Genomic DNA, 22,982 nt, shown 5'->3' on the forward strand with positions numbered 1-22,982 from the left:
TGTGGTCATACCCTACTCGGTTGGTTCCTCTTCCTCTGTCGCCCTTCCTCACTTCCTATTTTCTGTTCCGTTTGCTCACACCGTTCGAGCTCACCTCTCTCGTTCACCCCTTCTTTCTACGTCATTATTTCAACGGCTATTATGTTAACTCATTGCCGGCTCTACAGCGCAACCAGATTATACGTTATTACACGCTATCCGCTCTGATAAATCCAACCTGGCCCGTCCAATAAAATCCAACCCGACCCGACTTGGTTAATGCTTGAGCTGGACATGGGTTGAAGTTTTTGAGCTGACAAAAAAGGGACAGGGCAATGGGCCGATTTTTATGACCGGAAACCTAATCCGACCCGATCTGATCATGTGTCAGGTTAGGCTCGGGGCCGAAGAAAAAAATGTCAAATTTTTTTAATCCGAACTGATAAATAATCAGGTCTAAACCAGATACACAAACACCATTTTCACCATTGTCATACGGTCTGCTGCCACTGCTGCTATTCTTCTAGAACGGATTTACTGGTGAAGCCGAATCCGATGAAACAAAAAAAAGGCTTAAAATGCCTTTTAGTTCATTTTTACTCATTACAAAACAGCTACACGCTACGGTTCTTGTTTTGCGCAAAACACGTGAAGCCGGTTCACGTCAGTTCACTACCGTGCTGGTGCTGTAACTCTTCTGCTATGGTAGCGGGCCAAGTCCCTTGTGGGACCCACATGGCATTCTTTGTTCAGCACAAGAGGCTGAGTGGCTATCGATAACGCGAAATAGGTAGAAGTATATCTGTACTCGGGTATCACCTCGTCAACGATTTTTTTTTACCAAGTCGTCGTTATAATTCCTACAAAAGAGAGTCCCATGCTAGCTAGGTAGTTACTTTCTAGTTCAAAAAATAAATCATTTTAGAAATATAAGAACAGATTAAGAAAGTGGTAAAATGATCTTTCTTATTTCTATTTATTAGTCATATTTGACACTAATTGATTTTTTACGTGCGCATGTACATACTAAATAGGTAAGATGACATGTTTTAGAAACAAAATTTGAATTCTAGAATAACTTATTTTTTGAGACGGAGGGAATATGTTAGAGTTGTATTCTTTTATGAATAACTTTCAAACTCTAGAGTTCATTCTTTAGTGGACGGAGGAAGTAAAAAAAATGAAGTAGAAGGGAGAAAATTCGGGAGTTAATTTCTCATGTTCGTAGTAGCGCAATTCCACATTGTTTTCTAATATCTCTTTCATAGTATCGCAATTCCGTATTGTTTTCTAAACTCAGAACCGCATGTTGGAGTAAGGTTATCTCAAAACACAAAATGTAAAATTTTTATAAATCGTTTGCATGGTGTATTAAATGTAGTTAAAAAATAAATCGCATTACACAAATGGATTGTAAATCGCGAGACGAATCTAATGAGTCTAATTATGACGTGATTAGACACTAAACTGCTACAGTAATGCTATAGTACCCATGCTCTAATGATGGATTAATTAGTCTCATTAGATTCGTCTCGTAATTTATAGACGAGATTTATAATTAATTTAGTGATTAATCTACATTTAATACTTCAAATATTGAAGATTTTCTTTATAAAAACACAAAAATGTAAAATACAAATAATCTAAATACATCCTAAAACAAACGGCTAAAGGTTCTTCCTTCATCTGTCCCCCACCCAGCATCAATCCAATCACATCGACAATCAATCACATCCCGTCCGACTCGTCAATTTCCCCGGAACTTGCCGTCCTCCTCCGGATAACTAGAAAACCCCAAATCCGTGAGGGGGTTTGAAAAAAAATTCTACAATTCTCGTCACATCAATTCTTCGAATACATGGAGCATTAAATGAATTTGAAAATAATAACTAATTACACAGTTTAACATAAATCTTTTAAACCTAATTAGTGCATGATTGAATATCTATTATCTTATTATTTAGCCAACAAACGGAGCCTCTACATTCGCTCTCAAGGCCTAAAAATTCTCACGTTAATAAAAAAAATTAAAATTACTCACCACTGTCATTACAAAAAAATTAACCTAAAATATCCATATATATGTTTATAAATTACCCACCAGTGCCATTAAAATATATTTCTATTTATAAATATAAATCTATCCATTATTTTGCATATCAAACTACATATCGTGCATACATATAGGATACTAGTAGCAGAGAAGTACTCTTAATTACTAAATCAAATAGAATGTGATGAGGAATATTTAAATTTATGAATAATAATTAGATAATAAATACGAGATATATTTAAAATATCAATAATAGCCGCGCAAATGAGCGAGTCACCCCTAGTTAATTGTCAAATAACAATAAAATATGCTAAATTACTAAAACCTAATTTTTTTCACCAACTAATGGGTGTTTAGTTGGTGAAAAAGTTTGGATTTGGTATTATAGCACATTTGGTTGTTATTTGGCAATTAATATTCAATCATGAACTAATTATATTTAAAAGATATATCGTCGTAATTAGTTAAACTGTGTAATTAATTATTTTTTAAATAATATTTAATATTTTATGTATCCAAGATTTGATGTGACGGGTACTGAGAATTTTTTTGGAAACTAAACATCCCCTAAACACGAAACGCGAGGCTGCACGGATCACGGGGCAGAGCATTCACACTGCACGCACGGGGAAGGGAGGGCCTCCCCTCGCGCGCAATAATGAGACGGCCGTCCGGACCGATGGATGGGATCCCCAGAAAATCGAAACGGCCGCCCGGCTCCGGTGAGCCGGATATATCAACGGCGTGGATGAGCTAACGCGGAGGACTGGAGGCTTCGAGATACGTGAACCGACCAGCTGTTTTTTCATTTTTAGAGTCATACGGTCCAAATACAATTTATAATACCCTGCGCTTACAGAGCCACAGTTGTAATATAGAAAGAGGTGTTCTGGAATCTTCAGAAAACCACGTGTTCTCCTCCGCGTGCTTCAGCCGTCTCGTCTTCTCCGCTTGGACCAATCTTCCCTGGCAATGGAGGAGGTCCTGTTCCATGGAGACACCGCCGGCGCCGCGGCGTGCGGCCACCGTGCTGGTGCCCGCTTGGCGCAGCCCGGTGGGGGCCGCCGGTGCCGGCGCTGCAGCGCCTGAGAGTGCGCCCGTACGCGGACAAGCACCAGGAGGCAACAGCCATGGAGGACATCGCGGCCCATCGTGAAGCTCCTCGTCGCCCCATACCTCAAGGTCGTTGGCTCCTCGCCATGAGTTGGCTCAAGCTCCTCGTCCCCCCATGCCTCGAGGATTCCACGGTGGCCGAATCCGACTCCGATGGCACGGCCTCCGACGCCGACCACACCATCACCTCCCCTGGTCCCGAGCTGGCCCGCCATCGCCGCCGTAGCCCACCCGCGCCACCCAAGAAGCGAGCGCCGCCGCCGCCGCCCGAGTCGTCGGGAGAATCCCGGCCCCTCGTCGACTCCGCCTCCAATCCCTCCCTCCGCTAGGCTCGGCGACTTTTGATGAGGAGGGCGAGGAGCACCGAGCACGCCAAGCTGGAGGCCCCAGCTGAGGTTGCGTCAGCGCAGGCTCCGGTAGAGGCTAGGCGGGAGCAGCAGCAGCCAGCAGGCGTGCAGGCCATGGTGGTCACCGTGGTGCGGGGCGTGGAGGCGAGAGAAGTGGTGGGCATGCAGGCATGCCGCCGCAGGTGCTAGTACACATTTGCAATTACTGATTCGTTCATGTTCTGTCCTACGCCTAAACACCACCAGCTCACTTGCAAGCCACGTATCTTTTTTCTGTTCTTGATTGATTTCTTTCCTAGGCCGTGTTCAGTTCCATTTTTCCAAATTCCAAATTTTTTTTCCGGCACTTGCATGGAGACTTAAATCTAGACGAAATAAAAAACGCATTGCGACTGCTGTCTGTAAATGGCGAGACGAATCTAATGAACCTAATTAGGCTGTAATCAGATGCTAAATTGCTACAGTAATGCTACAGTAAATAACCTCTAATGATGGATTATTTAGGCTTATTAGATTCGTCTCGCGATTTACAGACGAGTACTGTAATTATTTTTGTGATTAGTCTATGTTTAGTACTTCAAATATAGAAAGATGCCTTTTCAAAAAATTTACAGGCTGCAACCAAACACGGCCTTCTGACATTTATTGGTCCATTTGAGCCGGTTGCTTGTATTGCATGAATTTCCCATTTCAAATTGAAATATGTTCATCTTGTAAATCAAAGAACGTTAAGAACTTTTTATTCCATTGAAAACTGTGTGTACCAATTTGAGTTTGATTCTTTGTGTGGATAAAATATGTGCATTCTGGACTCTGTGCAATCTAGTGCATGACTTCGAATTTAAATTTACTGATGAACAAAAATACGTGCAGCTCTAGATTTAACATCTTTGAATTTAAATCTAGTTGATATGATTTCCCCCCTAATGGAAAAAATCATGTGCATGACTTTGAATTCGGTTTTTTCATGCACTAAGTTATGTGCATCTTTACATTTAATATTTCTGATTTTATTCATGCACCAAAATATGTGCACCTTTATATTAATATTTTCTTTTTTTGTTGTGGAACTATTTGCATCACCTTGCAAATGGAAGTGGAAACTCTATCGGTCTATCCGTGCACAAAAGATGTGTCAGGAAATGTGCATCCAAAATTTTTTGTGTAACTCCAGATGGGTTTAGTTAATCTTGTGAATATGTGCATGTGGCCGAATTATGTGCTTTTGTCCCTCGATGAACTTTTTTAGTTTCATTTGTACAAAAGTATTTGCACCCTCAAACCTACATTTAAATAGTTGCACCTGTTGTAAAAAGATATCTGCACCTTTTTCTCGTATTCTTTTTTTACATTTCTCTACTCCTATTATAATGCAGCAGTAGTTCGTGCGTCGCCCTTCGCCTACGCCCCGTCCCCGTCCCCGTCCCGCTTCCTGCACTCTCGATACAAAAATCAAAACCACCGCCTGCCCTGCGCATCCTCCGCCCGCTCCAGAAACCGCTCGCCTCCCACGCACGCTCCAGAAACCGCTCGTCTCCCGCTCGCCTCCCACGCGCGCTCCACTTCCTCCCCAAGAGCGCCTTCCTCGTCTCCCTCCCCCACGCGCCCACGACGGCCTGAGCTCCCACCGCCGGACCGCCGTGGGACCGGGCCGCATCTGCCGCAGCCGTCGCCTTCCCCCCTCAGGCAGCAGGGCGCCCGCGCGCCCCCCGTGTCGCCACCGCCGCTGGCCCCTCCGGAACGCGCCCCTGTCGGTGTCCCCCTCCGGCCGCAGGGCGCGCAGGCGCCCCCGGACCCGCGCCGATGCCGTCTCCTTCCAGCCGCAGTGCACGCAGGCACCGCCGGACCTCGCCGCCGACGCTGTCTCCCTCCGACTGTGGGACACGCAGCCGCCTCCCGGCCTCGCGGCCCCCGAATCACGCCTCCCGGGCTTCGCGGCCACGGTCGCACCATGGAGGACGACATGAAGGAGGCGAGGCAGTGGCAGCATAGAGCGTTCCAGTGGGGGATGCTCAAGGTGTTCCTGCTGCTCGGCCTGGGGCTGACCGTGGCTGGCATGCTCATGGCGCGGCACGGGCACGCGGCGGCGGTTAAGCTGTTCCGGCCATGGCTTGGAGGCGGAGCCTCCCCTGCTGCCGCTGCCGCCAACACTGTGGCGGCGGAGGGACTGGATCACTCGATGACGGACGAGGACCTGCTCTGGCGTGCGTCGTTCCGCCCGGGGGTGCGGCGGTACCCATTCCGGCGTGTGCCCAAGCTGGCCTTCATGTTCCTCACGCGCGGCCCGCTGCCGCTGGCGCCGCTCTGGGAGCGCTTCTTCCGGGGGAACGAGGGCCGCTACTCCATCTACGTCCACGCGCTGCCGTCCTACCGGACCAACTTCACCTCCGAATCCGTCTTCTATCGACGCCAAATCCCCAGTAAGGTTAGCTAACCTCGCTCAAGATTGATCTGGATGAGTCAACAGCAGAAACAAACCCCGCATCCCATTTTAGTGCCAGTACATTGAGCTTAACCTACACCGTTCAATGAATTCCAAATCAACATTTATTATCCAGTACAGTATTATATTGTCACAGCACCACCAGTGATGTACTGAACTACTACTACTGAATATGCTTTCTTTAACGGTGAGTAATCTTGTTTCTAAAGCATATGTGTCACAGTACTGATGGTACTTCGCTGAATACTGTCCGTGGATCAGGATTATGCAGCTTACTTGAGTGCACATCATTTGATGTTTTCTATACATGTGACAAGAATCAACCTCTTCCGCTATAAAATTGCCGATTCCGCAGGCTGCCTGCATTGCATCTCCGTTGCAAGGGCCTCATAAGTCATAACTTCTCTTCTTTAGGTGCCGGAGCTTGGATCCCTGGCTTGCAGTCCACCTGCCCGCCCCTGCCCCTGCAGCTCGTCATCTTGATCGCGCAGCTCTCATCCACCCAGGCGAAATCAGATCGCCTGGAGCATGACAAGCACCCGCTGGCCTTCCAGAATAGGTTCTAGAGCATGCCCTTCTTGAACTTTGTTTATATGTTCACATCAGACCCATATCAATTGTTGTTGTTTCCTGAATTTAATTATTGTAGAGGCTTAACTCTGATCTTAACACAAGGCGTATAAGAAAGCAAATGGTGTGGAGCTCTAGATATTATAGAATTCGAAGGGAGTGTGTGAAACTGCTTACGATTCCTATGGCCGAAGGGAGCGTGTACAATTTTTTTATATACCTTAACATGATGGCACTGGTCCTTTTGTACTGCTTCTACCATTATCTCTGTGAATCTAAGTTCCCCAAATCAGTGGTCAGCTATGCAATCTTTGCAAACACTCACTTTAGTATACAATAAAAACTGAATTGCCCTTCCTAACATCACTTATCAGTTATCACCCAAAAGTAGGGGTTTAGTGATACAATATGCATGGTTTGAAAATCCCAGGCAAATCCAGATTATGCCTTTTCATTTCTTCTGCTTGAAAAATATTTGGCTTCATCATAGGCTTCTTGCTTGGATTGTTCTTTGTGCCTACAAGGGTTTCCGTTGATATGCAGGTCCCAACAATTTCTATTTTTCAAGTGAGTATAAATGGTTGAATGATTGGGTAACACTCACACGTAAGTACAGTTCCTGTGAACTTTAAGGTGCTCTTTTATAGAAACCTACTCAAGTGGCGAATTATGGTTTTGGAGAGATGTGACAAATATGTTGCATGATTTTTTTTCTTGTTTCATTGAGAGTGTAGATTACTTGATTTTTATGTCGGTGCAGTTTTTTTAGGGAATCACCATTAACACAGGGAGACTATCTTAGAATGTCTACCATGTCATCTAGGTCCATTTTCTTAAGTATGTAATCTGATGCATGACCGGAGGAGGGGGGCGGGGGGACACAGTTCGGTGTGTCTGATGATGGAATAGGAGGCGAAATGGATGTAATTTCAGTTTGCTTCCTGTTATTTGTTTTCCAGGTGTTTCTGAATTGCCCATCTGATTTCTAAACCTTGCCGCTATCCTTCTGTTCAAGGTATCATCCTATTTCCCATTCAAAATAGAAGTTGTTTAACAGTCTATTCGGTGAAATATCAGTGGCATTTGCCATATTAAAGCTGCTTGATTAATTGTCTAATAACCGATCAATCTGTAAATCAGGGCTACAATGCTCCATACTCTGTAAAAAATTCCATTTGAGTTGTCAAACTGCAAACTTTGATCAGAGATAATAACACGTCAATATGATTAGTAACACATTACAACGATGGTTGATGCAGTACAATAAATACACAATAACGGAATGTAAGTATGAGCATAGTGATCTTAGATATTTAGCCTTCACTAACCTAGCAAGCTGCAAAATAGGCTCCCTGAATATGTGGACTTGATCTACTTACTAAATTTTTAGTTTTTATGCGCAGAGTGTTGTCATTCTGAAAATGCTGGTGGCATCTCTCTGATCCTTGCAGGTTTATAGTGCCCCATGTTTGTGCTTGATATAATTTGGATATAATGTCCCATGTTTCTTCTCTTTGGTATTTGATCTTTGCATCGACTTACTCTAGCTCTGAGATTGTCTCCATTTCTGTAGATGGTCATTGCGTTCCTCCAATGCCTGCAAAATTAGGATATCTGATGTAACAAGCATATAAAAATACTTTCTGCAGGATGAAGCTAAAATCACACAAATGGAAAACTACTTCATCTCTGATCATGCTTTAATATTGGTTCCCAAAGTCTTTTTCATGCTTCATATAGTATGCCTCTTCATATTCACCATATGTACTGAAATTTGTAATTGTAAGCATAAGTTATAGAGGAAAGCACCCCAGTAATGAGTATTTAGAGATGGTCTGATCATTTAAAAATGCTTCTCTCCGTATTTTTTTATAAAGTGCCGGCAATAATTTAGACATCCATTTCAAGTTATGAATAATAATTTGAAATTAAACAAACATGCTCAAAATAATTTCAAGTTATTGTATGTGACAATTGCACTGGAATGGTCCAGGGTTATCACACACAAAAATATTTTTAATAAAGCAACTCTACTCCTGTCAACTAATAGTTGTCACCTCCTTATAATATTTACAGGCAGGTTTCGCCGGTGATGATGCATCAAGAGCTGTCTTCCCTTCCCTAGCATTGTGGGAAGACCACGCCATATACTGGTGTCATGGTAGGCATGGGCCAAAAGGATGCTTACGTTGGTGATGAAGCTGAGGCAAACATAGGCATCTTGACACTGAAACGATTGAACATGGCATCATCAAGAATTGGAATGACATGGAGAAAATCTGACGTCACACCTACAGCGAACTCCGTGTTACCTGAAGATCATCCTGTGTGTCGCTGACAGAGGCCCCTCTCAGTCCCAAGGCCAACAGAGAGAAGATGACGCAGATGATATATTTTTCATATAGATCTACCGACAACATTTCTATTGATTTTTTATATTGACACACATCGCTTCTGGAAATCATAAATTAGAATGATAATTAATATTCTGTATCTATATTTTGTACCACTATTTATACCACCGTGGCAACGCACGGGCACTCTACTAGTTTTCTATAATATTTGTGTTTAGAAATTTGTGATTTGCACAATTTTGTGAGTAACCAATTGTTCATAGGCAATATTTTTTATAATTTATGCAGTGGCATGTTGAGTTGGTGATGATGAACAATTTGCCTTAAATCTTGTGATGTAGGAAGATTAGTGCTTCATGCCCACCAGCAAGACTATTGTACATTTCTGGTGAAAAAAATAACTAAGCACAAAAATATATGAATAGTGCGCATGTGTCAGAAAGAAGGCGAAGCGCCCCGACGGAGATCTACTGTTACAGATTCTTTTTCTGGAACACTCCTTCCACGGTCTCCTTGATACATGTGCCGCCAGTGCGCTCTTCATTTTTAAATGGTCCGGCTGTTCAGCACTGTTCCGAAATACATTTCGAATACACAACCCGTACCTGCACCCCACGAATCTTGACGCCATCCTGTCCGTACACATATCCGGCTCCCCGGCTCCGTACACATGTCCGTACACATGTCCGTACACATTTTTAAGTGGAGTTTTGGACGCGCGGCGCCGGGGAGCCGGATATGTGTACGGACAGGATGGCGTCAAGATTCGTGGGGTGCAGGTACGGGTTGTGTATTCGAAATGTATTTCGGAACAGTGCTGAACAGCCGGACCATTTAAAAATGAAGAGCGCACTGGCGGCACATGTATCAAGGAGACCGTGGAAGGAGTGTTCCAGAAAAAGAATCTGTAACAGTAGATCTCCGTCGGGGCGCTTCGCCTTCTTTCTGACACATGCGCACTATTCATATATTTTTGTGCTTAGTTATTTTTTTCACCAGAAATGTACAATAGTCTTGCTGGTGGGCATGAAGCACTAATCTTCCTACATCACAAGATTTAAGGCAAATTGTTCATCATCACCAACTCAACATGCCACTGCATAAATTATAAAAAATATTGCCTATGAACAATTGGTTACTCACAAAATTGTGCAAATCACAAATTTCTAAACACAAATATTATAGAAAACTAGTAGAGTGCCCGTGCGTTGCCACGGTGGTATAAATAGTGGTACAAAATATAGATACAGAATATTAATTATCATTCTAATTTATGATTTCCAGAAGCGATGTGTGTCAATATAAAAAATCAATAGAAATGTTGTCGGTAGATCTATATGAAAAATATATCATCTGCGTCATCTTCTCTCTGTTGGCCTTGGGACTGAGAGGGGCCTCTGTCAGCGACACACAGGATGATCTTCAGGTAACACGGAGTTCGCTGTAGGTGTGACGTCAGATTTTCTCCATGTCATTCCAATTCTTGATGATGCCATGTTCAATCGTTTCAGTGTCAAGATGCCTATGTTTGCCTCAGCTTCATCACCAACGTAAGCATCCTTTTGGCCCATGCCTACCATGACACCAGTATATGGCGTGGTCTTCCCACAATGCTAGGGAAGGGAAGACAGCTCTTGATGCATCATCACCGGCGAAACCTGCCTGTAAATATTATAAGGAGGTGACAACTATTAGTTGACAGGAGTAGAGTTGCTTTATTAAAAATATTTTTGTGTGTGATAACCCTGGACCATTCCAGTGCAATTGTCACATACAATAACTTGAAATTATTTTGAGCATGTTTGTTTAATTTCAAATTATTATTCATAACTTGAAATGGATGTCTAAATTATTGCCGGCACTTTATAAAAAAATACGGAGAGAAGCATTTTTAAATGATCAGACCATCTCTAAATACTCATTACTGGGGTGCTTTCCTCTATAACTTATGCTTACAATTACAAATTTCAGTACATATGGTGAATATGAAGAGGCATACTATATGAAGCATGAAAAAGACTTTGGGAACCAATATTAAAGCATGATCAGAGATGAAGTAGTTTTCCATTTGTGTGATTTTAGCTTCATCCTGCAGAAAGTATTTTTATATGCTTGTTACATCAGATATCCTAATTTTGCAGGCATTGGAGGAACGCAATGACCATCTACAGAAATGGAGACAATCTCAGAGCTAGAGTAAGTCGATGCAAAGATCAAATACCAAAGAGAAGAAACATGGGACATTATATCCAAATTATATCAAGCACAAACATGGGGCACTATAAACCTGCAAGGATCAGAGAGATGCCACCAGCATTTTCAGAATGACAACACTCTGCGCATAAAAACTAAAAATTTAGTAAGTAGATCAAGTCCACATATTCAGGGAGCCTATTTTGCAGCTTGCTAGGTTAGTGAAGGCTAAATATCTAAGATCACTATGCTCATACTTACATTCCGTTATTGTGTATTTATTGTACTGCATCAACCATCGTTGTAATGTGTTACTAATCATATTGACGTGTTATTATCTCTGATCAAAGTTTGCAGTTTGACAACTCAAATGGAATTTTTTACAGAGTATGGAGCATTGTAGCCCTGATTTACAGATTGATCGGTTATTAGACAATTAATCAAGCAGCTTTAATATGGCAAATGCCACTGATATTTCACCGAATAGACTGTTAAACAACTTCTATTTTGAATGGGAAATAGGATGATACCTTGAACAGAAGGATAGCGGCAAGGTTTAGAAATCAGATGGGCAATTCAGAAACACCTGGAAAACAAATAACAGGAAGCAAACTGAAATTACATCCATTTCGCCTCCTATTCCATCATCAGACACACCGAACTGTGTCCCCCCGCCCCCCTCCTCCGGTCATGCATCAGATTACATACTTAAGAAAATGGACCTAGATGACATGGTAGACATTCTAAGATAGTCTCCCTGTGTTAATGGTGATTCCCTAAAAAAACTGCACCGACATAAAAATCAAGTAATCTACACTCTCAATGAAACAAGAAAAAAAATCATGCAACATATTTGTCACATCTCTCCAAAACCATAATTCGCCACTTGAGTAGGTTTCTATAAAAGAGCACCTTAAAGTTCACAGGAACTGTACTTACGTGTGAGTGTTACCCAATCATTCAACCATTTATACTCACTTGAAAAATAGAAATTGTTGGGACCTGCATATCAACGGAAACCCTTGTAGGCACAAAGAACAATCCAAGCAAGAAGCCTATGATGAAGCCAAATATTTTTCAAGCAGAAGAAATGAAAAGGCATAATCTGGATTTGCCTGGGATTTTCAAACCATGCATATTGTATCACTAAACCCCTACTTTTGGGTGATAACTGATAAGTGATGTTAGGAAGGGCAATTCAGTTTTTATTGTATACTAAAGTGAGTGTTTGCAAAGATTGCATAGCTGACCACTGATTTGGGGAACTTAGATTCACAGAGATAATGGTAGAAGCAGTACAAAAGGACCAGTGCCATCATGTTAAGGTATATAAAAAAATTGTACACGCTCCCTTCGGCCATAGGAATCGTAAGCAGTTTCACACACTCCCTTCGAATTCTATAATATCTAGAGCTCCACACCATTTGCTTTCTTATACGCCTTGTGTTAAGATCAGAGTTAAGCCTCTACAATAATTAAATTCAGGAAACAACAACAATTGATATGGGTCTGATGTGAACATATAAACAAAGTTCTTGAGAAGGGCATGATTCTCCCGACGACTCGGGCGGCGGCGGCGGCGCTCGCTTCTTGGGTGGCGCGGGTGGGCTACGGCGGCGATGGCGGGCCAGCTCGGGACCAGGGGAGGTGATGGTGTGGTCGGCGTCGGAGGCCGTGCCATCGGAGTCGGATTCGGCCACCGTGGAATCCTCGAGGCATGGGGGGACGAGGAGCTTGAGCCAACTCATGGCGAGGAGCCAACGACCTTGAGGTATGGGGCGACGAGGAGCTTCACGATGGGCCGCGATGTCCTCCATGGCTGTTGCCTCCTGGTGCTTGTCCGCGTACGGGCGCACTCTCAGGCGCTGCAGCGCCGGCACCGGCGGCCCCCACCGGGCTGCGCCAAGCGGGCACCAGCACGGTGGCCGCACGCCGCGGCGCCGGCGGTGTCTCCATGGAACAGGACCTCCTCCATTGCCAGGGAAGATTGGTCCAAGCGGAGAAGACGAGACGGCTGAAGCACGCGGAGGAGAACACGTGGTTTTCTGAAGATTCCAGAACACCTCTTTCTATATTACAACTGTGGCTCTGTAAGCGCAGGGTATTATAAATTGTATTTGGACCGTATGACTCTAAAAATGAAAAAACAGCTGGTCGGTTCACGTATCTCGAAGCCTCCAGTCCTCCGCGTTAGCTCATCCACGCCGTTGATATATCCGGCTCACCGGAGCCGGGCGGCCGTTTCGATTTTCTGCCGTTCGCCCGCGCCGGCCGTGCCAGGGCAGACGCTGCTGACCTCACCCTCGCGCGCACACCTCACGCCCGCCGCACTGCCGCGACAAAGCCGCCCAGGCCCCCACCCCGCCCGTCCGCCCCCGCGCTTTTCTTTTACCGCAGTGTCCGCCCCTCCCTCTCCCGTTCCCACCGCTTCAAGATCCAATCCATCACCCGTCCCATCCAGTCGTCCCCTCCCCCTCGTGATCCCGACGCCGACGCCGACGCCGACGCCGACGAAACAGCTCACGGTGTGTTTTTGTTGAAAAAGTTTAGATTTTCGTACTGTATCACATTTCATTGTTATTTAACAAATAATATTTAATTATGAACTAATTATATTTAAAAGATTTATCACGTTCTATCAATTGAATTATATAATTAATTATTTTTTAACTATATTTAATATTTATTTAAAAATTCGATGTGACGAATGCTTAGAATTTTTTTTGAGAACTAAACACCCCCTCAGTTTCGTGCTTTTCTCCAGTACCGCAGCGCCCCACCTCCGGAGTCACAGGGGTGGAGGTACTAGTAGAAACGTGAAGTGAAACGCGGGGAGGAGTGGAGGAGAAGGCCCGGCCAGCAGCGAGCACGCGGGGCGCACCACAGGCGCGCGCCGGCACCGGCCACTTTCCTGGTCACCCAACCTATCATCTATAGGGAGGGGGGATAGGGGAGTAGCAGTAGGCACTAGGCAGTGTAGCACTGCGGCTCCTACTTCCCACCACACGCCTCCAACCCCCGTCCGATACCATACCAATCCGCCGCAGGTCTCTTTCCAGCCCACTTGCCCTTCCTCTCCCCGCCACCGCGGCGAGCTCTCGTCGTCTCTCCCTTTCCCTCAGGTGATGATGCATCTTTTATTTCGTTGCACTGGCGATTTTGCATTGTCTTCCTGCGGTCGCTTGCTGATCTTTCTTCTTGGTGGCGCTGCAGGAGTGGCAGATCTGTTCCATGATCCCCAACTTGGATCTTGATGATTTGGCGACTATGAGGCGCCGATTCCTTCGGGCGAGCTGGTATGTGCTCACTTCGTTTTTATGTGTTCGTTCGATTCCATTTCTGGGTAATGTGGGCTGACTCGATTCGTTAGGGGACTTGGGGATTGAGAGTGTAAGAGGGTTTCTGGTTGGGTTTAGTGTCGCGGCTTGCAATGTTGTCTTCTTGTTTCCCCTTTCGTATTGCTGTAGCTAATACTCTTTGTTGATGATGCATTCGGCGGCTAATCTGCAAAAAGGAAGACAAAAAAATTGAGTTTTGTTTCAACCCAGTTCGTGATACCTTTTTCGGCAGCAATTTCGAGCTTTTGTTTTGCATCAGCAGGTTTAACGTCACTCACAGTAAAGATAATCAAATGGGAAAGATCCGTTTTTTCTATCAGCAAACAAGAACAGATGTTCGGATGTCCATGACACACATTGCATTAGGACTGAATGCTGAACTATCAATGGTTGCTTGGTCCTCTGGCAGTTGCATATACTTTTCTTTATTTTAGTAGCAGCCCACTTTCTGCAGTAGTGTATGGATATTAGCATCAAGCTATCTTTTTTTAGGGTTTTTTATCTCTTTTTTTAGAAAAAGGAAACTCTCCGCCCTCTGAGTGACATTTTATCTTTAGTGGGAGCCCTTTTTTTAATTAAAATTTCTATATCTTGCACGAAAGATTATGGACATGTCCTCATTAGAACATTATTATGCCAAAAGCTGTCGGTGGACAAGCCCCTCCGCACTGCAAACATGTAGAAGCAGCATAAACCATACCTACAGGATTCCCGGGAGACAGAAAGATGTAATTATACATTAGACATTCTTAATTCTTAATAAAAGCAACATAACAAAATATTGAATGGTAGTATTACTTCCTGCTATTTTCATATGCTGATGATTGATTACAGTTAATGTGTATTTTCCCCACAGAAAAAGTCGCAATTATATTTCGTTTGTTTTTTTACTATCTTTTGCATTTTCAGTTCATAGGGGAGTGTGGTTTCCTGGTCCTCTCAATTCAACCTCTGGATGTTGAATTGAATCAAGTGATAACTGTGTTTTGTTCATTCACAAAGATACCCGAAACTTCTTCATATGGTCAGCCATCATAAAGATGCCAACAAAAGGACAGTTTAGCAGCGAAAGGAATGTGAAGAACATATCAGGTCGTGATGGACAAAAGAAGGGAAATTCACTGCCTGACCAAATTGCACCCCTGCCAAAGGACAGGGTTGCGGCGGTCAATGGGAATGGAGATAGAAAATTTGTGGATAGAATTCGAGTTGCGAAGAATGACAAGTTCCGAAGGCAACGCGAATCTTTGAGTGGGGAAAGGTCTGCATGTATGAAGGGCTCAAAACCATGGCCTAGTCGAAAGACAACTACTGTTGATGAACTTGTCAAGCACATGTCAAATGTTCCTTCATATTTACAGCATAAAGAGACTGCTGACCATCGTCAAGACAAGGCACTGAATGTTGGAGTTCTTGAGTGGGGCCTTCTTGCCAACTGGTCTCAGCAACAAAAGCATGATCTTGCTAGAAGCCACGGAACCTCTCCATCCAATACTAGCAGGTCTGTACTATTCTCATCTCCATCACATTCTTCTGCCAGCCCCAGCAGCAGATCGCTTGAGAGTAATCAGTCTACCCCAGTGAATGACCATCACCATTCATCCATCAGAGGTCAGCAGAGTAGGCTGGCAGATAAACACCATGGGACTGCCAGATATTCACCTAGCCCAAATTCTGCCGTATTGAGCTTGTTGCCAGCACATGGCAAACATCCCTGCCCAGAGACCAGCAGTAATTATGTTGGCTCAGGTCTCAGCAATGTTTCTTTACCCTCTGATTCTCTAGGTTCTTCCTCCAGAAGTTGCGGAAGACCTGAAATGGACGAAGATGAAGAGAGTAGGAGGATTGAAGACATTGTGCATCACTGTTCTCGTAGACTTTTTACAGACAGTGATAGTATTGGGAAGAATTTGTTCACCTCAAATAACAATGATTCCGATCCTGAACAGAGCAGTGTCTTGAATGGTCAAAATTTTGAACCACAAATACCTGATGCTGCGATGGACACACCTAGAAATGGCAGTAGGTTACCTGATGTTTTCTTGGAGGATATTGAGCCATCCCATGAATTTCCTCGAATTCCACACTCATGTCCACTTCCCATCATAGATTCAGCAGCTAAAGAGATTCACACCACAAGCACTGAAGCTAGAAATAATTTTGTTGGTACAGCTGCAAAAGTAAGTAAAAACAGTAACCAAAACCGATCCGCGATGAGTGGCATTGAGAATCCTCCCCAATGTTCTGCAAAGTTTAGTGATAGGATGCCTGATCGCTATCTAGGTGCTGGGACGAATAGAGTGAACCGCAGCTCCAGCCTGAAGGAGACACCATGTGATCGACAGCCTGATGTAGGGCCCTCTGGCGATAAGATAGGAGACAGGTCATCATCCAACAGCAAAGGTAGGCGAAGCCCATTGAGGAGGATGTTAGATCCAATATTAAAGCCAAGACATTCTAGTCCAGTACGACCTTCATTTGTTCCGAAGTGTCATCTTCCAGTCAATACCCCTAAGCAGTCTCTGGACATGGGCGGATCAGTGCCACAGAATGTGCAGCGAAGGTCAGTTGATATGGTAGTCAATTCGAATTATCCTACTGAAGCATGTATAAACCAGCCTCCTCATGTGCTGTTGAACAGTGCAAGATACCTCCAGCAAGAAAAGGATTCACCAACGACAAGGCAGGCGCTTCTGCAGCTAGCATGGAAGAATGGCTTGCCTTTATTTATGATGTCATATGGTGAGTCTGGTATCCTTGCAGCCACTGTTAGAAAGAAGGGCATCTCCGAGAAGGATGACCTGGAAAGCACGTATGCTGTATTCACTGTTGAAGAACCTAAGAAAAAAAGTGGAACGTGGATCAAGGCAGGGGGTAAGAACAAGAAACATCACCTATTATCCAGCATAGTTGGAGAACTAAAGGTTTCACATAGAAAATCAAGATGCCACCACACAAAAAATGCTCATGTACACAGGGAGTTTGTATTGGTTGGTTCTGAATATCTACCATCATCTGAAGAATCAGGTGATTCACACATCAGCGGAGAGCTTGCAGCTTTTATCAGCGCACTGCCTCAGCAAGAAGCGGAAACTTCAAATCAATCATCTTCACAGAATATGGGACAAAGTGATTTGGCGCCGAGTGGCTGCGGTTGCCCCCCACTGGGAAACTTCCAGCCTAGTACAAGGAATGCTAATTCCGGTTCAGCCAATGTTATTGCCGTACTACCTGATGGTTTCCATGGCACATCAACATCTGGGCAGCCACTGCCTTTGATCGAGAGGTGGAAATCAGGTGGTGCTTGTGACTGTGGCGGATGGGATGAAGGTTGCACGCTGAGTGTCCTCACAGGTATGGCCCCAGGAAACGGTGCCGTTCAAGCTAACCAGGCAATGGATGGCAGTCAGCGATTTGAGCTTGTAGCTCAGGTGTGCCCTAGTTGTCTTTCTTTCTTTCTTCCTTATTTTGCCTATATCCAGAATTTATCTCTGTTACGACCAAATAAGTAAACCATTGCTTAACCTGTATTGGCAGGGTCGATTGCGAGAAGATAGGAATGCATTCAGTATGACTTCCTTCAAAGAGGGTCTATATACAGTGGAATTCAGATCATCCATTGCTTTACTTCAAGCTTTTGCGATGTGTATAGTGATGCTTCATGGGAGGTGGTACCCTAACAAGATGCAAGTTGCTTCACAAGCAGTGCAAGAGCGTGATCTCCTTGCCAATCATGAGCTCAAGACCATGGCAGCCATTCAAAGTAGAGCTCCGACCAGCTATGTGCCCCATCGGCCACCTCTTTCTCCAGTAGGCCGAGCCTAGCTTATCGCGATTAAATGTATGTTCTTTGTGTCATCTCTTTAGTTGTGTAGTAGTGCCTATGGGATCAATATACCATGGTCCTCTGGTCCATATACCCAAAGTGACAATCTCTGTGCAATCGGCCTTAGAAGTTACCTGTACATGTTGATGTTGTATGACTGCTATGATGTGGCTGCAAGGCCCATCTCAGTGTTTAGTTACCGTTTATATGTTCTCTTGTCAGTTGCCTCTATGCTGAAAGGATACACACCTGCTGCCTGTTGATACTAGTTTTTGAAGTGTCTGTTGCAGTGTTGCATCAGCAGCAGCATATGTGCAACCGCTGAACGCCTGAACTTGTGCCTGGATGTCTGAAGCTGCCATGTGTTATAATTTCAGAATGCATCCAGTGGATCCTGCCTTCAGCCTTTCAGGACTGCCACAAATGTGTTGCGCCATGGAAATTGTTGTCAGATAAGTCTAGCTGAAGCTTATGAGCAGGACAATAATAGTCTAGTATTGTGACACGGCTGCATTGTGATGTTCTTTCAGATTTACAGGGACTGAGCATGATAAGCTCATTACAACACAGCTACTCAGAATATCTATTGCGGATTACTCGCTACTCAATCCTGGCCTCATCTCTAGCTGTGGTAAATCCACACCTCAAAGCGGAAACAAAAAAAAAACTCTCAACCTGCAACATATTTACAGATATTGCCACATGTATAATCTTATAGTAACAAGGGTCTGCTCTTCACTCGACACTGTAAGTACTTATGCCATGAGCGGTAGTCATGACCTCGCGATGAGCGAGTCTGAGTCGTCCATGTTCACGGCGGCCACCTGCGACGGCCCGACGCGCACGGTCACCGCCGGTATCCTTAACGGCGGCGGCCGCGCGTCGCCCTTGACGATGGCCACCTCCTGGCCCTCCTTGCCCTCCCTGAGGTCGCTGGGCGGCAGGAAGCAGTCCATGGACAGGCCCCAGATGTTGAAGTCCACCTCCTCGATGTCCCACGCCTCCTCCATGCGCGTCCTGGTGTTGCCGTCCTGGCAGTCCCCGAACCGGACGAGCGAGACGGCGGTGCGGCCGGCGTGGGCGATGTTGACGCCGTCGACGGCGTGGTAGTCGTGGAGGCGCGACTCCATGGTGGTCTCCCAGAAGACGCTCCCGCCGGCGCCGCCGGCGGACTTGATCTGCAGCAGGTGCGAGTCCTCGAGCTGCACCAGCAGGCCGGTCCGCTGGCTGAAGTAGCCCCACACGGTGTGGCGGATGATCTCGACGCTGCCGCTGTTGCGCGCGCGCAGGCTGGACGCCTCCGCCTCCACCTTGAGCACGAAGCAGTCCTCACCGTCGACGCTCCGCTCGCCGACGCACACCGAGTCCGCGAACAGGCTCGCCGTCAGCTGCGGGTCCAGGCCCTGCACGTACGTCGTCAACGCCATGCCAACTTCCGGTCAGCTCGCCGTGTCGGTCGGTCCATTATTCAAGTCGCAGTAAAGAAGTCATTACGTGTGTGGAAACGTGGTGATTATTGGTGATTGCAATTAGCAAACGGAGAGCAGCATTAGTAAACGGCAGCAGTGTCGGCTCGTCGAGCAAGTTGGTTGTGGTTGAATCCCCGGTCAAATCAGCGATCGAGCACGCGGAGGACACGAGACTAGACAATCCTTTCCCTCCCCCAGTCCCCTGACCCCGTTGCTGTTTATCAGGTTGGTGCGGCGCGTTTAGCGGGGAGAGTCGGGTCGGGTGGAACCGGCCGCGCGCCACCAACCGATTGATGATGGCCCCTGTCCACGTGATGTGCGTCCCGGCCGCGCCGGCGCACATGGCCGCACGTTGGGTGCCGCTGCAGCTCAGGGACAAGGAGGACCCCGGGCGGCCGAGGCCGACCCGTAATCACGCTGCCCCCCTCCTACGCGTGTAGCCTCCGCGCAGCGGCTGTTCCGCTGATCACATCACACAGACACTACCCCTCCCGTCGACAAGGACAAGCCGACGATGATGAGTCGCCGAATCCGTGTACCCGACCGACCGGCGCCTGGGCCTCACGATCACGGTAGCTAATGATGAGCGAAAACGCTCGGCTTTATCCCCGGCACTTGTGCGCCTGGACCTCGGCCGCATCTCGCATCGCGGCAGCTCGGGCACCGGTGATATTATTTCGGCGAGCGCTGCTGAGAAAGGCCTCATGATATCCCTGGTCCGGGCGCGCGTTCCACCGGTCTGCTCTGTCCTGCCGACAGTTTGTGCAGGGGAGGTCGACATGCCCTGACACGGGCATTCTACGCGACGATGGGTTTGTCCGGTGTGACAGCGTCCAGTGAGCGAGACTGGATTGGACGTGCACATGCTGCATGCTGTGGCAACGTGCCCGTTCCATTGTCCAGCGCTGCTGCACTGGGAACAATAGCACTGCAGCACTGGGAGCACAATGCAGCAGCGATAGCAATAGCAACAGCAGGTTCAGCCGTTCGGGTCGGCTTCGGCGCGAGTTCATCTGGTTGGGGAGTTGAACAAAGAAAAAACTTACTGCTGGGGGTTGAGATGGGCGTGTTTTTAGCTGGCGCGGGACGCGACCGTACCTTCGACGGGTCCTAGGTGTCCCTTGCAGGCAGCACGAGCAGGTGTACGTATGGAAAGTGGCCAGGAGCACACGGCATGAACAGCGCGGCGCTAGCTGGGAAAACGTACGCGGAATCACGCGCGGGTTGCGCGAGGGGAAGCGTAGGGTACGCACCTGGAGGGACCGCCGGAGCGGGCGCGGCGGGCCGCGGGAGGCGTGCGACTGGTGCCATGGCGTCTGCCGCCACGCGACCTTGCCGTCGCTGCCGGCGCTGATCTTGCAGCCGGACACCACGAGCTCCAGGCACCACAGCTCAGGCTTCTTCTGCCACAGCACGAACCCGCCGACCTCGCCGCCGCCGCCGCCCTTGCCGCCCTTCTTCCCGCCGCGGTGCCCGTTGCCGGCGCCTCCACCGCCGCCGTCGCCGTCGCTGCTGTTGAGCTCCGCGGCCGTCATCCGCACCTTGCCCATCGCGTACATGCTCGTCACCTTGTTCAGCGCCCATTCCCCGCCCGACGCCGCGATGTACTGCTGCACGATGTACTTCGCCGACGACGACTCCTGGAGGTCATCAGCACGAGCACGCGCGCAGATGGACAAATCCGCCGATCAGCACGCCGTCAAGAGCGACCGAATAAATTAACACGATGAGAAATGCGGGTCGCCCGTTCGAGAGGGCCGGTCGATCGCGACCGCACGTACAATGGGATCGGCCTTGAGCTGCTCGCAGAGGACGGAGGAGGGCGACTGCTTGGCGTGGTGGACGGGCAGCGGGATGAGCGGCGCGCCGATGACGCCGAGCATGAGCTGCAGCTCCCCGCGGCTCATGGAGCAGGGCTCGCCCGCGCCGGATCGGTCGGCGGCGTGCGGCCGCATCCACGCCTTGACGTTGGTGCAGCCGAACCTGTACCCCCGGGAGCCGCCGCCGCCCCCGCCGGAGAACATCTCCTCCGGGATCGGCACCTCCAGCACCGTGTCCAGCGCGTCATCGCGCTCCAGGTTCGGGCAGAGCTTCCTCATCGGACGGCCGGCCGGCAGCAGGCGTGCTCGCCGAACAGCTCGCGGCGTCCGTCTCCCTTGTGGGTAATGCCGCGGCGCGGGTGCGGCGTGATGTCTGCGCAGCACCAAGTCCTCCGCAGCAGCGTGTTAATGTGCCTCCCCTCTCGCCCAGTCCTGGGCCTCGGTGGACTTGTACCGGTTTTGATGGGTCGTGCGGGCAGCTGGCAGGTGGGGCCTTTCTTTATTTCGCGACAAGTTTGGTCGTGGCCGCACGCTCTGCTTACCCGTTAAAAATTTCCCAGTCTTTTTTGGTCCATTCGGAAAGATTTCGTCGTGCGTGTGCACATACGACTACATGTTGCCCTTTCGCCAGGCCCGGGCCTTTTGCTGTTGTGTAGTGTTCCCACGTACCCGTCCACTCCGACCCCTTTCCGACGAGAGAGCGTGCATGGGAGTTTCTGTGGACCCTCCAGCCTGATCATGGGGTTGGTTGGTGAAAAATGCCAGTGTTTTTGTTTGAACAACAAAGACCGATGCTTTGCTTTGCTTGGTCTAAACTGTAATGGAGATTGTCCATTTTGGAGTTGCATATTGCTTGATCAGTTTCAGACTGAGTGGTGACGCCCAAGTTCCTTGGGAGCAATGCTAACTGCCCACTTTTGGTCAGGAACTCAAGACTGACCGTTCATCCACGGACCACGCCGATGCCGTTCCCTGCGTGCGCACTCGCTTTGAACTCTAGGCTCGCCCACAACGGAAGAAGCAAGGATGCACATCACCCACCACAACCACCAAACCCCCCGGCTCGGTCACTTCCATCCCTGTTCGTTCGCCCCACTACGGCATAGTACCATACCACCACGCAATCAAGTCCGCTGCCATCACGGCCAAGTCACTTTCCAAAACCGGTACGCGGCCTACGTGACTGGTACCACTAGCTTCGAACACTAGCTTCGAACGATTAGGGTTTGTTTGTAGCGTGCTAGTAAATAGTGACACTTTGATCGCTAATTACGGTGTCAAACAAAGCCAATTTACAAAACCAACTTCAGAACCCCGCGCTAGTGACCCTGAAGAATCTAATGAGGCCTTTGATCGCGCGATTAGAGGATAGTTACTGTAGCATCTCTGTAGCAAATCATCGATTAATTACTGTCATTAGATTCGTCGCGAAAAGTTACACCCATCACTAAAATTTTTTTACAAATAGACTTCATTT

The 22,982-nt window shown here is 47.2% G+C and overlaps 3 protein-coding genes and 3 long non-coding RNA genes across 13 annotated transcripts; 3 read left to right on the forward strand and 3 right to left on the reverse strand.

Annotated features, from left to right (window-relative positions):
• The first annotated feature begins 4,849 nt into the window (after positions 1–4,849).
• Positions 4,850–9,002, forward strand: LOC120692401 (glycosyltransferase BC10-like). 6 transcript variants are annotated; one of them, XR_005682607.1, is made up of 4 exons: positions 4,850–5,912; positions 6,350–6,494; positions 7,049–7,520; positions 8,582–9,002. XR_005682607.1 is itself a non-coding variant. In XM_039975679.1 (4 exons), the coding sequence occupies exons 1-3, from the start codon at positions 5,444–5,446 to the stop codon at positions 7,472–7,474; spliced, it is 624 nt and encodes a 207-aa protein (XP_039831613.1). In that variant the 5' UTR covers positions 4,851–5,443; the 3' UTR covers positions 7,475–7,520; positions 8,582–9,002. The 6 variants fall into 6 exon arrangements, 2 of the variants coding, with proteins under 2 accessions (XP_039831613.1, XP_039831612.1); XM_039975679.1 differs by having other exon boundaries at positions 4,851–5,912; positions 7,465–7,520; XR_005682609.1 differs by having other exon boundaries at positions 4,857–5,917.
• On the reverse strand, positions 7,680–8,700 carry LOC120692402. The gene is made up of 2 exons (XR_005682611.1): positions 8,563–8,700; positions 7,680–8,102 (listed from the first exon to the last, which is right to left on the reverse strand). It is a non-coding gene; the product is annotated as an uncharacterized LOC120692402 (long non-coding RNA).
• Positions 9,003–10,100: 1,098 nt separating the features above from the next.
• LOC120692653 lies at positions 10,101–12,947 on the reverse strand. Its single transcript, XR_005682695.1, has 2 exons — positions 11,583–12,947; positions 10,101–10,521 (listed from the first exon to the last, which is right to left on the reverse strand). It is a non-coding gene; the product is annotated as an uncharacterized LOC120692653 (long non-coding RNA).
• On the forward strand, positions 10,403–11,423 carry LOC120692652. Its single transcript, XR_005682694.1, has 2 exons — positions 10,403–10,540; positions 11,001–11,423. It is a non-coding gene; the product is annotated as an uncharacterized LOC120692652 (long non-coding RNA).
• A 950-nt stretch (positions 12,948–13,897) lies between the features above and the next one.
• Positions 13,898–18,872, forward strand: LOC120693232. Of its 3 annotated transcripts, none has more exons than XM_039976643.1 (5): positions 13,898–14,174; positions 14,266–14,348; positions 15,300–17,821; positions 17,928–18,231; positions 18,507–18,872. In XM_039976643.1, the coding sequence occupies exons 3-4, from the start codon at positions 15,431–15,433 to the stop codon at positions 18,213–18,215; spliced, it is 2,679 nt and encodes an 892-aa protein (XP_039832577.1). In that variant the 5' UTR covers positions 13,898–14,174; positions 14,266–14,348; positions 15,300–15,430; the 3' UTR covers positions 18,216–18,231; positions 18,507–18,872. The 3 variants fall into 3 exon arrangements, with proteins under 3 accessions (XP_039832577.1, XP_039832576.1, XP_039832575.1); XM_039976641.1 differs by having other exon boundaries at positions 13,988–14,174; positions 18,594–18,872; XM_039976642.1 differs by lacking the exon at positions 18,507–18,872 and having other exon boundaries at positions 13,936–14,174; positions 17,928–18,460.
• Positions 18,704–21,943, reverse strand: LOC120693234. The gene is made up of 3 exons (XM_039976644.1): positions 21,467–21,943; positions 20,939–21,325; positions 18,704–19,619 (listed from the first exon to the last, which is right to left on the reverse strand). The coding sequence occupies exons 1-3, from the start codon at positions 21,782–21,784 to the stop codon at positions 18,990–18,992; spliced, it is 1,335 nt and encodes a 444-aa protein (XP_039832578.1). The 5' UTR covers positions 21,785–21,943; the 3' UTR covers positions 18,704–18,989.
• Between the last annotated feature and the right edge of the window lie 1,039 nt (positions 21,944–22,982).

The sequence above is a fragment of the Panicum virgatum genome, chromosome 9N (assembly GCF_016808335.1).
Source record: "Panicum virgatum strain AP13 chromosome 9N, P.virgatum_v5, whole genome shotgun sequence".
NCBI lineage: Eukaryota > Viridiplantae > Streptophyta > Magnoliopsida > Poales > Poaceae > Panicum > Panicum virgatum.

Bases quoted from the DNA above. Each gene is read 5' to 3' on its own strand.
- LOC120693234 (XM_039976644.1), bottom strand. From the start codon at position 21,784: ATGAGGAAGCTCTGCCCGAACCTGGAGCGCGATGACGCGCTGGACACG. The intron at 21,326-21,466 runs GTACGTGCGGTC...GATGACCTCCAG, and splicing joins AGCTCAAGGCCGATCCCATT to GAGTCGTCGTCGGCGAAGTA. The intron at 19,620-20,938 runs GTGCGTACCCTA...ACGTACGTGCAG, and splicing joins CGCTCCGGCGGTCCCTCCAG to GGCCTGGACCCGCAGCTGAC.
- LOC120693232 (XM_039976643.1), top strand. From the start codon at position 15,431: ATGCCAACAAAAGGACAGTTTAGCAGCGAAAGGAATGTGAAGAACATA. The intron at 17,822-17,927 runs GTGTGCCCTAGT...CTGTATTGGCAG, and splicing joins GATTTGAGCTTGTAGCTCAG to GGTCGATTGCGAGAAGATAG.
- LOC120692401 (XM_039975678.1), top strand. From the start codon at position 5,444: ATGGAGGACGACATGAAGGAGGCGAGGCAGTGGCAGCATAGAGCGTTC. The intron at 5,913-6,349 runs GTAAGGTTAGCT...TCTCTTCTTTAG, and splicing joins CTATCGACGCCAAATCCCCA to GTGCCGGAGCTTGGATCCCT. The intron at 6,495-8,581 runs GTTCTAGAGCAT...TAATATTTACAG, and splicing joins CCGCTGGCCTTCCAGAATAG to GCAGGTTTCGCCGGTGATGA.